Source organism: Panicum virgatum, chromosome 6N, assembly GCF_016808335.1.
Source record: "Panicum virgatum strain AP13 chromosome 6N, P.virgatum_v5, whole genome shotgun sequence".
NCBI lineage: Eukaryota > Viridiplantae > Streptophyta > Magnoliopsida > Poales > Poaceae > Panicum > Panicum virgatum.
The window spans coordinates 19,875,571-19,887,997 of NC_053150.1; the positions used below are offsets into that span (position 1 = coordinate 19,875,571).

Genomic DNA, 12,427 nt, shown 5'->3' on the forward strand with positions numbered 1-12,427 from the left:
GGATCTTGATCGTTTAAACAGCTTTCGAAGCCGCCTGATCCGTCGGCGACGAAGATCCAGGAGCCGATGCGAAGGGAGGTGCCTTTTTCGAGCACCGGATTGTCGTCGAGAGAAGCCATCGAGTTCTTCCGACGATCGTTGGCGAGAGGCCCCATGGTGGGTGCCAGCTGTCAGTGTTTTACCGTCGGGTTCTCCGAGGGGTATCCTGAGGAGAGTGGTTATGAGTAGGGACTCGGCGAGATCAGAACGCGTTGGTGCAAGGAACACAAGGATTTAGACAGGTTCGGGCTGCCTGAGCGCAACACCCTACGTCCTGTGTGGTTGTTTGTATTCCCTCTGGTATTGTTCTATCTTTTGGAGGGGTCCCTGTTCGCCCTCATATAGTCTGGAGGAACAGGGTTACATGGAAGTCCTAGTCGAGTCTAGTCCGAGAGGTTCGGCTAGTTCCCGAGACTGTGGACTAGTTCTACTCCTATTCGGGTAGATACAAAAGGGGTAGGGCATAACCATGTACTACTCCCTACTCTAGAATATTCTGTGCCCATGGGCAGTCCCGTCGTCCTGGGTCTGACAATTCCTAAAGACAAGATGCACAAGCTGCAGGAGAGGAACAAGGGTCTGTCCAAGGAAAACATTTTTCCCTTGAAATTGTAGCAGTCGATTTCTCTATGTAGTTCTTGCCTTTCTTGCTTATAATCATCTTTTACTCTCACAGAGCTCAAAAGCTTGTTAGTGAAGAGGGATGAATTGGTGACTGATCTGACCAATATTATGTATCGTCACACAGATGCTGTAGAGAAGATGTCGAATATCTAGGCTGATACTGATAAGCAGCTAGTCGACAACATGAAGCAGATCAAGGACTTGGCAGCTGATCGGGATCTTAAAGCTAAGCAACTAGCTGATCTTAAAGCAGCGGCCTAAGTTGTTGTGGACATGGTTGATGATACTAAAGCAGGTGATAAAACTTTGGTGGATTGTCTTCGCGAATTTCCACAAAGGGTTAATAGCTTTGTGTCTGATACCTCCAAGGAGTATCTTGCTCTTGCTTTAGGACTAGTCAAATCATTCTGGCCTTCAGCAAACTTGACCTTGATCGGTGATGGGTTAGCTAAGGGATGCTCAGAGGAGAAATTCTCTGCATATGTCAAGGAATTGAAACCCATTGCCGAGAAAGTCATTGATGATCTTGAGCGGCCCTCTGATGGAGAGGTTTGAACAATTATGTTGTAATATTCTTTTGGCTGGCATGGACATGCGACCTGCAAATGTTGAATCACAAGATGATTGTGATTTTTGTATGTAAGGTACTCGACTTATCTTTGTGACAGTTACTCTTTTGAGTTAAGTCTTTGTCGAGTAGTCGCCAGACACAAAGATTGTTGTTTTCTTTTCTGTGCCTTAAACTTGGCTTTTTTTGAGTACCGTAGTAGTCGAGGGTCTTGGTTTCACTAATTGTCAAGTGATTTAATGCCTTGGTAGTGAAATCAATGATTGCCTGCTTGATTTCGCTATACTTTTAGGAGTTATAGCGCTCATGCAGTACAATTGAGTAGTATAAGACTGCCTACTTGATGTCACTAGACTCCGAAAAGTGTAGTGCTCCATAGTACAATCGAGTACCATAAGATTGCCTACTTGATTTCACTAGACTCCGAAGAGTCTAGCATTCCCGTAGTACAATTGAGTAGCATGAGATTGTCTACTTGATTTCACTAGACTTCGAAGAGTGTAGCGCTCCCGTAGTACAATCGAGTAGCATAAGATTGCCTACTTGATTTTACTAGACTCCAAAGAGTGTAGAGTTCCCGTAGTACAATCGAGTAGCATAAGATTGCCTACTTGATTTCACTAGACTCCGAAGAGTGTATCGCTCCCGTAGTACAATCGAGTAGCATAAGATTGCCTACTTGATTTCACTAGACTCCAAAGAGTGTAGCGCTCTCATAGTACAATCGAGTAGCGTAAGATTGCCTACTTGATTTCACTAGACTCCGAAGAGTGTAGTGCTCTCGTAGTATAATCGAGTAGCATAAGATTGCCTACTTGATTTCACTAGACTTCGAAGAGTGCAGCGCTCCAGTAGTACAATCGTAGCATGAGATTGCCTACTTGATTTCACTAAACTCCGAAAATTATAGCGCTCCCGTAGTACAATCGAGTAGCATAAGATTGCCTACTTGATTTCACTAATCTCCGAAGAGTGTAGCGCTCCCATAGTACAATCGAGTTGAAGATGACTTCTCTTCCTTGCAAACTCCACCATGAAAGCATAAAGCACTCAGAAATTATATGGTCTTCTCATAATTAAAATAGTTTGGGGGTAGAACATGGCTCGGGCTGACCCATCCAAGCCTTTATTATTGCTGGAAGATCGGGGGTTGGCCTTGAGTTTGTTTAATCCATCCGACTAATTTTGTAGATATGTATGAGAGTACTCGATCCTTGTTGATTTCAATAGTTCGGGGATTGAACCTCCCTCGGGCTGACTCATCCTAGCCTTTATTGCTGAAAAGACCGGGGGTTGGCCCTGAGGTGGTTTGACCCAACCGACTAATTTTTGTCAAACTGTACAAAAGTACTCGATCCTTGCCAATTTCAGTAGTTCGGGGGTTGAACCTCCCTCGGGCTGACTCATCCTAGCCTTTATTGCAGAAAGACCGGGGGTTGGCCCTGAGGTGGTTTGACCCAACCGACTAATTTATAACTTGGGTATAAGATGCAGTTGCTTCATAACCCAACCGGCTTTTGTTGGGGGTAGTGAAGTTCGTCGCCTTGTAAAAAGAAATTCTGAAGATGCTGGGAAGAAGATGAGGAGAATAGGTGATGTGGCATCAACATCAGCCTGACAGGCGGGTATGAAGAGCCACAATAATTTGGCAGAATCATGATATTTTTCTCAAATGGGATAAACATTGTGATGATTGGATAAGTATGCATAACAACTAGAATTTACTCTATGATTTACCTTATCATATCTCTTCGAGGCCTGTTTGTATTGTTTGAACCTGACCAACTCATCACCCTCCTCTTTTTTCTTCCAAGCGGTGTTGATACATTCCTTCGTTTCCATGTTGCCAAAATGCTTCCTCTGATGACGAAGTCAGCTAATTACATACTTGTGCTTTCCGATGTATATGCAGTATGCTCAGGCTAAAAGGGAGAAGTATATGGTTCGGTTTGAAGTAGTATTTACTTTTGAGATAATGGATACTAGCTCCACTTCAAATGTTACAGTAGCATTTGCGGGAACAAATGCTAACTGCTGCTGTGATCCTTCAGAGCCGAATGCATGATCTGGAGGTACCGTCACCAAATAAACGGTCCCTTCAGTCATGTGCGTTATAGCTTCATCAAGTCCATCTACAACTTGGTCTGCCAAAAAGGAGCAGGTTATTATGTAAGTAGTCGTTTATTCTTAAAAAGTGATTATCAAGCTGAGACCAAAGCAGGTCATATATATAAACGGGAAAAATGATGGGATATGGGAGGTGATAATACCACCTTGGCTTGTCTTGATTTCATAGGTTTTTGTTCCGTTATGTCCTTTATTCACAAAAACAGTCCCATCTTGTAGTCTTCCGATCAGTCGAACTAAAAAAGAACCAAATATCGAAGAATAGACCTTGCTGTCAGCTCATTGTTTAGATAACTAATAATCACTGGTCAATTAATGAGTGATTAACATTAATACACAATTAACAAAGGAGAAGCATTTCCTCACTTCTACTCCTAAAAAGTACGGATGGGGATTTTCTCTATCAGTCAAAAAAGACAAGCCTTTATCAATTGTCCATTATATGTAGTAGAAGCACCCTTATTGAAGAAAGGAAAACAGTTAGGATATCTAAAACTAAAGAAAAACATTGAACCTTAAATCAAGTCTCCTTAGCTTCATGGTATAATATATCTATTTACAGTGCAAACATTCTTAGATTGGACAAATTTTATAGAAAATATATTGACATAACTGATGAAATATACTTTCGTTCTGTAGATATTGGTAATTTCTCAATAAAGTTAACCAAACCAAAGATAGTTTGACATAGAGCTATATTACGGAACAGAGGGTGTAAGAGCAACTTCAAGAGACCCTTTACATCTTCTCTAGTTTACAAGAATAGAGATTTTGGTGAAAAATACCCTCCAACAGGCTCTTCAATTGGATATCTAAATATAGACATCCTATATTTCTGATTTCTCGCTAGCCAAAGATGAAGGGCGAGAATGACTCTCTAGAATATGCACAAGATATAAAATTTTTTTTGGAAAGCACAAAAATATAGAAAACAAATTTTACTCAAATGGCCCTTTAAATAATAAATTAGAGAGTAGATTTTAGAAAACCTCTTAGAGATGCTCTAACACTCAACCTTTTAGTCTGCAGTGTTATATTTTTCTTTTTGGTTTGCCAAATTTGGATATACTAAAGTGAACCATGTTTTTGTAAATTTTAGTGTTTATGTAGGTGAGGTTAAAATGCACAAGTTGCATTCTCTGCAGTTATAATTATAAGACTGACGTCTGAACCAATTTCAAATTGGACAGGAATCAATTGCAACTAGGCATGAGATAGTTGCAACTCGGACCCATCCAACTGCAACTGGAGTCGAACCAATTGCCAGACTAAACCAGTGACAACTAACTTTGACGACTGAGAGAATTGATGCAGTATCTATATAAAATGCACCGTGGTGCATTGGGACACTACTAGTGTGTGTGAAATAAGGAGGTTTTAAGCCAGCTAGGGGCGATATTATACACGGTTGACTGAAGGTAGACTTTAGCCACAGAAAGATTTAGACCGACCACAGGCTAAAGAACCAACTTATTTATTCCCATCGTTCTCTCACTCCAGCATACAGCAATCAACTATACCTCAACCACCAAAGGCATTAGAGAGCGGTGGGCAGCGGTAACCTTCTTCATCACCTGCTCGCTTCTCGATGGTGATCATCCCGTCGGATGCCCGACCCGGGAACGCATGAGGAGCACAAGATCCGGGAGGACTGCATGAAGAAGCGCCGGATTTTCAGCCCCCCGGTACTGAATCGGGTGAGCAAAGCAGGAGAAGGTAGTAGTGTGGGGGGCAGAAGATCTAGAGGAGGAGAAGGCGTCTACCAATGCGTGCCAGGAGTTGGAGGTGGCTGTGGTGGGCTCGGTGCAAGAGCTCCCACGTCAGGACTCGGCGCTCCCATGCTCACCACACCCTCATGATGTGGGCTCGGTACATGAGGAGATGGCGCTGGCAGGGACAGGCCGGGAAGGAGGCAGTGGCGATGGTGTTGCAGCCCAGCCGACACCAATTTGACGGGCAGCAATTAATGGGGATCAAGAGGCAGTGATTAGGGAGACGGTTCTAGAGGGAATGAAGAAAGTTCCCCCACGATGCAGGCTACGTTTCCCATGCTGAGCGTCGTGATTTTTTTTTTCTTTTTCCGTCGGGTTCACCTTAAGGGAAAATTTGGCGACGGACACTGCTCGAGGGTGGCTTTGGCCACCGGACACTAAAAAAAGCCCTTTGCCCAAATACACTAGAATTCGATGGCTATTTGCCACTGCACATCGCCGTTGGCCCTCCGTCTTGCCCTCCGTGTGCATCGCCGCACCTCCATCCTCTTCCTCCTCCTGCTCCCAATACCCGCGGGTCAGCCGCCGCCGCACCTCTTTCCGCCTACCGCCACTGCTGCCGCGCCTCCTTCCATCTACGCCGCTCCTCCATCCTCTCCCTCCTGCCGCTCGCGATAAGGGCGGTTGCGACTGCTGCTAGCGGTGCGGGCAGGACGCCGCCACCGGAAGCAAAGGCTGCTGCCGGGGCTGCCGACAACGGGGTTCGCGCTGGCACCGGGGGAGTCACGAGCTGTGGCGGTGCCTGCGGGGTGGTCGGGCCGGCTGTGGCGCCGCACACTCTACGCGGCAGATGCCGCCACGCCTGCCACGCTGGTCGAGTTCACGCTCGACGGCAGCGGTGGGTTCGACTTCTTCGACGTCAGCCTCGTGGACGGCTACAACCCGCCATGGCGGGCGTGGGGAGGTGCGCGGCAACGGGGTGCGTACCAGAGCTGAACACGGCGTGCCCCGCGGACCTGTGCGTGGGCGGTGCCGTGGCGTGCCAGAGCGCGTGCAACTCTTTCGGGGACACGCGCTACTGCTGTAGCGGTGCGGGCGGGGCGCCGCCGCCGGAAGCAAAGGCCGCCACAGCTAGCCACTCGTCGGTGGCGGGCGGAGATGGGGCAGCGAGCTCGGGCGCGGGCCCGGCAAGGGAGGCCCGGCGACAGCGGCTCAGGCCCGCGGTGCGCTTGCCCGTCGGCGAGCTCGAGCGCAGGCGGCTCGGGCACGGAGCTAGGCGGCGGAGGCTCGGCGGCAGCAGCTCGGCGAGCTCGTGCGTGGAGCTGGGCGAAGGAGGCGAGGTGCGGCACTAGCCCCGCTGCCGCTCGCGTGGGAAGATAGGGATGGGGAGGGAGTGGATGACATGTAGGCCTCTGTTACTGTAGCTACAGAGACAGGAAGACAGTCATCTTAGTGTGTCGTGGTAAATAGCCACAGAATTTTAGGGTCTTTCGGCAAAGGGCCTTATTTTTAGTGTCCGGTGGCCAAAGCCAGCCTCGAGCAGTGTCCGTGGGCAAATTTTCCCTCACCTTAATGTCGGCTACAAATCTCATACAGGTTAAGAGGAGGTTTTAGGTGCTGTTTGTTTCCAAATTTTTTTTTTCTAAAGGTAATGACTCTATTGCAATCGGCCGTATTTTTGTCAACAGACAAATGCTGCCTCCCATCCACTGTCCCTGCATTAAATGGCGCAAGCATTTTTATTCCTCTCCTCACCACTGTGTGCCTGTTCATTCCTCTTCTCCCCCCTTTCTCTCTCTAGGGTTTCTCTCTCTCATCTTGCATACACTGCGCGCATTTCTGGATCCGGGCTGGATTGGAGGAATGGATCCGCGGAACTGAAGCAGGGGAGGGTGAAGTGCGGAACTAGATCAAGGTGAGATGAATCCCCATGTGTGCAGTAGACTGCACGTCCTCGCATCCCCCGCTCCCTCCCCTATCCCCCACTCTTCAGTTTTGTTTCTTCTCTCCTCAATCCCGACTGAAATCTCACTGGAGGAGCACTTGCAGGGAAGATTCCAGATGTGGTGGCGAGCCGGCGGGCTGCTGTACCACGAGGTGCAGCAAGGAAGCTCTCCGCCGTGCACTGCGTCAACACCTGCCTGCTGGTGCCCTTCTTCTTCGAGTTTGACCTCGCCGCGCTCGCCACTGACCTCGACCAACCAGAGCACCTCATCATCTTGAGGCTCCCAGAGCCCCGGCGCGGCCAACGCTACCGGTGGGGACTTCCTCGCCAAGGGATCCTGCAACCTCTCTCGGAGGTGATTTCACCATCCAGGTCAGTCCAGGCCTTCCAAGCTCCTTGTAGATTTAATCCGTTTGTGTTTCGTGGGCTGGTTGGTTTGACTGATTTGTAAATCGCAGCTTGTTCCATAGGCTCAGTTGCTAATTGTTTGTCTGTTAAGATCGCTTATATTTTAGGGGAGTTTTGCTTGAGGATTGCTGTTTGGGTTCCTTCGATTGATTTCTAGTACTAGTAGGTGATTCTAGGTTTGAAGTGCCCGTGTATACATTAATAAGATGGAGACCGGAAGGGTCTAGTTTAGGATGAATAGAAAATTATCTAGACAGTGTATTATCCCAGTCATTCGAAGAATGCTTATTGTTGAAATCAGGCCGTGTGAGGTCTACACGTGCCAGTTATAGGCTTAGTCCTTGAATATATGATGATTAATCATGCTTTGATGGATTCGAATGGGACAAAGGGACTATCAATACTTCATATCTTCAACTATCAAAGAACTAAATTGAAATTTGCATGATCCTTTGCAGGCGATTTCATATGGGATTTTACTTGTTTGCATCAGTAGAAAAGTTTAGATGTAGCTGTTTCTTGCGAAGTTACAGTCACACTTTGCATTTATTTGATTATTTGAATAATTAACTAGGAACAAAGAAGTAGTGAGACCTTGTGTCAACTTTTAAAAAAATCTTGAGGCATTTTTTTTCTAGGCTAATGACAAGAGTCTATTTTTAATTTTATGCATCATTTATCAATACAATTACATCTCTTTTCAGATTTGGTTTCCTCTTTTCTGCCTTTTGATGATAGATGATTCCTTTTATTTCTTCTACATTTTGGGATAAATGTAATGCTGAATATTTATAGCCCTATTTGTAGGGTGTTTGTCTCATGTATAGAGCAATAGAAATGTGTCAAACCAGCCTATGCCCAAGGAAAAACAGATTGGTAGTCAATGTATCCCTCTCGGATTTATTTGTAGGCAAGTTTTGCTAAATCATCAAACAATTTATTCATTTTGGTTTAGCATATTTGCATTCTGATTCTGGTATTTTTCTATATTCCTACATATCAATTTATTCTAGTACTTTCTGCGTAGCCCTCGAGCTGTTGGTGCAGCACAGGATTTTTTGGCTTTCCTGTGGTTGACGACATGAAGCTGGTTAGTTTATCGTATATCTTTTTCCCCAACGGTCTTCCAGAGTTAGAGTGTTATTTTGGTGTTATTCTGTTGTTATGGAACAGCTTAAACTTAGCTTAGTTTCCTCTTGTAACTTGAATAACTGATAAGCTTGGTTCTTATTACATTGTTATCTTTGATGTCAATTATATTTCCTATATTTTGGAGCATTGTGACTTGGTTGACTTGCAAATCCTGTACTTCTTCCTCTTTGCCCAAGCATTCATCCCCTTAGCTAGTACATTATTACTTCTTCCTCTTTCGCCATTTAACTTTTGATCTTGGTAGGTTGTTTATGTTTGGTAATGTAGTTGCATGACCAGAGGCAGCAAGATTAGTTGGGTTATTAAGGATTTTATAGTCGAGATACCACCAATATGATATGCCTGCATGTGCATCTAATTAGTTACCGAAATTCATTAGGCAGTTAGAAAGTAATAATAGCTATGAGAATACGCAAATAAATGTACTATGATCAAGCAATATTGTCATAAGGTCATGCAAAACACTGCAAATCGTTAAGCAATTTTTACAGCATTCTTTCTTCTCTAGGTCCTCTTTATTTTTTCTATTCATACATTGCAGGTTCCAAGCTATCCAGCAGGGGAGATCAAGTGCAAAGCATGAAGAAGATATGAATATGCAGTACGAACCAGGTCAAGTAAGTAAGTGCATATGTAGTGACCAGGGGCCGAATTCCTAGGGACGATTTTCGCTTTGCTTTTGCCTTTGCGTTTGCACACAAGCAACTCTTTCTCCCACACATTTTTCTCCAGTATATTTATTCGCCATTGCTTGCCGCTTCCTTCGACTAGGAGAAACATTAGTTCAGGACAACCGTGGGGGCTGGTATGGTTGGGGAGCTGAAGCCTGAAGCGGACAGTTGATTGCGAAGTATCTGCTCCTTGTTACCCCCACCCAATAAGTGCTAATCATTTTTTGCTTTCCTCCAGTGGTTCCTACAGTGTCTCTACTCTTATTTGCAGGCAACTTATACTAAATTAATAAGCAAATTATTCAGATTAGTTTAGCATTTTTGTATTTAAACTTTAGCATTAACAGTATGGGGATCCATCAGAATAGGGACGCATCAAAGTAGGCTACTTAGTGCATTTATGCAGGCAATAATGTGTTAAGAACATAGCAAACTCAGTCTATTGATCTGGGTAAATTTTCTGATTTTTCAGATATGCAACTCAATATATGTATTCAGGCAACAATATGTTAACAACTAGGACAATTCACACCACATAGTTTTTCCACCGCTACAAGTTCTCTGCATCCTCGCCTAGTTCATTGACTAATTTTGGGGATGAGGATTTGCATGCAGATTTTTCTCTGAGGACACTCGCGGTCAAATCCAGTTGATTTTTGCATCCAGTAGCTGGGATTCATCATGGGAATCAGACCAGGTGAGAGATTCCTCGACGGGATCTTTTTTTTACTGCATTTTCTCACACATTTTTTAAGCATTTTCACATTTGTTTCAGCCGTTGTATGTTGTGAATTCAAGATTTCTGGAGAACGTCTTTTGTTGCTAGCATGAATGCTGCCTCTTGTTGAGGAAGTGCATAAAGGTTAGTCGGACCCTTTGATTTTTTCAATTGTGTTTAATTATGGTTATTATTAGTTGATCCAGTCTCTCTAGGGTTAGTTTATCTTCAATAAGTCGATCAACATGCATGCTGGAAGCTTCTCAAATCCTTTTTTCTAGACAATAATGTATTTTTCTACAAGCAGATCAATGCTATTTCTAGGCAATAATGTTTTTTCTATACAAGCAGATAAGTACTATTTCCAGGCTATAATGTATTTTTTACAAGTATACCAGTACTATTTCCAGGCAATAACGTATTTTCTATACAAGCAGATCAGTACTATTTTCCAGGCAATAATGTATTTTCCATAAAAGCATATCAGTTTTTTTAAAGCAAATTTTGCATGTTTTCGTTTTACTGAGCATCAAAATCACTAATCAAGTTTCTAATCTCCATTCAATCAGGTGTACAATACTGGATTTGATGGTGCCAGGGGATAGAGGAGCAACTAGACGCATCCAGCACATCTGAGCAGGCTACTTCTCTTTGCTGTGGATAGCAACTTGATGTATATAGAAGATCTGTGGTTTTTGTTTCTGGAGGATATGATTTTTTTTCTGTGGATCTATTGTGTTCCTAGAACACTGAAACAAATTTGCAGAAGATGGGTACTTGGTCTTGTTTTGGTTTCATGCAACCGTGTGGTTGCTTTTTTATTTCTTTGCCACTGCTACTAGCAAATCCTGTCAAGTTAGCGTGAGTGGGGAGCGAGACAGAGAAACGGTAACAACTTTTTTACCAAAAAAGAAACCTGACTTGCGGTGTATTATAACTTTTTCAAAAATAGTGCAGCTAGGCCGTACGTTAGTCGGTTCTTTTTAAGTTTCTGTCACATCAAAAGAAATTTTATTATTTTGGAGTATCAAATAAAATTTATTTATAATTTTTTTTGATAGCTGAGTGCTAATTCGTGAGACGAATCTAATGAGCCTAATTATTTCATAATTTGCTATAGTGATGCTATAGTAATCATACGCTAATCATGAAATAATATACATCATTAGATTCGTCTCGCAGTTTAGCTTTAGGGTTCTGCAGTTAGTTTTATAATTAACTTTTGTTTAATACTTTTAAATAGTAAGATTTTTTTATGTGACATGGACTAAAGTTTAGCCGCCTCTAAAAGAACTAGGTATAAGGTGGTGCCTCCCCTAAACACTCCTGATGCTCTTGCAGGTGTAAAATATCCGTATATTTTAGTTTTAACTTGAGTAGTCTCCTTATTTAACTTATTGAATGCACATGGACTAATCTATCCTTAATTTGCACTGTAAGGTTGTCAATATTTGAATTTCTTCTTTGTTTTGTGCCTATTAACGTAGCTACAGCTCTATTATATTTTTCTTTGAGATGTTACAAAAGAAAAAAGTCTAGATTACCTCCATCAAGTACGACTAAGGTTAGGATAATGGGAGTATATCATGTGCAAACTAATTTCTTCGGGCAAACCATGCAAACTTCAATCTGGGCCACCGGATCAACATCCAAGTGGGTGCGCATGGGGAGTGAGAGGGGGGATTTGCAAGACTGTGATTAGAGGCGAGCGGTTTACTATAAAATTATCCAATCCTCTTGAATGTTGATCTGGTAGTCTAGATTGAAGTTTACATGGTTTGTACAAAGGGATTCACCTGATATGTTCCCTAGGATGATTCCCTAAAATATATTCTTGTTCAATGTATTCCCATAGTTATATTAATTGGTTTAATTTACCACGTAATAAGATTTGTCTGTTTTGTTTCTGCTTCCACAATACATCATAACATATATATGTTATAAGAGTATGCTATGAATTTTTTTCATCATTAGTTTGATTGGTTAGGACATCTAATAATTTAATTCTCAGCATAGTATAGTTGTAAAACAGTGAAGCTAAAAAATTGTAACATATTTTTAACGTATGTCACACTGCTACAGAATCTATAATTGTCAATGCCTCATCATCGCCGGTTTTGATCAACTCGGCGGTGATAGTCTATCACAGCCGGTTCCAAATCTGACCCGTTGGTGATATGCCAATGGATCAATTAAAAAACCCCACGCACCCTTCTCTCCCTTTCTTATCCAGATTCTTCCCTAGCCTTTCATTCTATATGTCTTCGTCGAGCTCTCCTCTCCCTCAATCCCTCTCTCTCCTTCGTGCCCCTCTCCTCTCACGCTCTCCCTCAATCCTTCTCTGTCTCTTCGTGCTGCCCCACTTCTCTCCCTCAAACTCTCGCGGGGCAGCGCAGCAAGCGCACCGAGGCAGCACGATGACAAGAGCTGTGGTGACTATCAGCATTACGCGAACGGGGTGTC

General features: G+C 43.5%; 1 protein-coding gene and 1 long non-coding RNA gene across 12 annotated transcripts in view; one reads left to right on the plus strand and one right to left on the minus strand.

Annotated features, from left to right (window-relative positions):
* LOC120679011 (peptidyl-prolyl cis-trans isomerase FKBP62-like) overlaps positions 1-12,427 on the minus strand; it is a 63,241-nt gene that overhangs the window by 21,556 nt on the left and 29,258 nt on the right. For all 8 annotated transcript variants that reach the window (XM_039960501.1, XM_039960500.1, XM_039960499.1 and 5 more), the window contains 3 exons: positions 3,505-3,594; positions 3,197-3,375; positions 2,969-3,091 (listed from right to left, as the gene is read on the minus strand). In XM_039960501.1, the coding sequence (XP_039816435.1) occupies positions 2,969-3,091; positions 3,197-3,375; positions 3,505-3,594 (392 nt within the window). The remainder of the gene's footprint in view (positions 1-2,968; positions 3,092-3,196; positions 3,376-3,504; positions 3,595-12,427) is intronic.
* LOC120679012 lies at positions 6,795-10,766 on the plus strand. 4 transcript variants are annotated; one of them, XR_005676929.1, is made up of 6 exons: positions 6,795-6,985; positions 7,120-7,387; positions 8,451-8,513; positions 9,117-9,196; positions 9,347-10,108; positions 10,534-10,766. It is a non-coding gene; the product is annotated as an uncharacterized LOC120679012 (long non-coding RNA). The 4 variants fall into 4 exon arrangements; XR_005676928.1 differs by having other exon boundaries at positions 6,796-6,985; positions 9,117-9,192; XR_005676927.1 differs by having other exon boundaries at positions 6,797-6,985; positions 9,117-9,943; positions 10,022-10,108.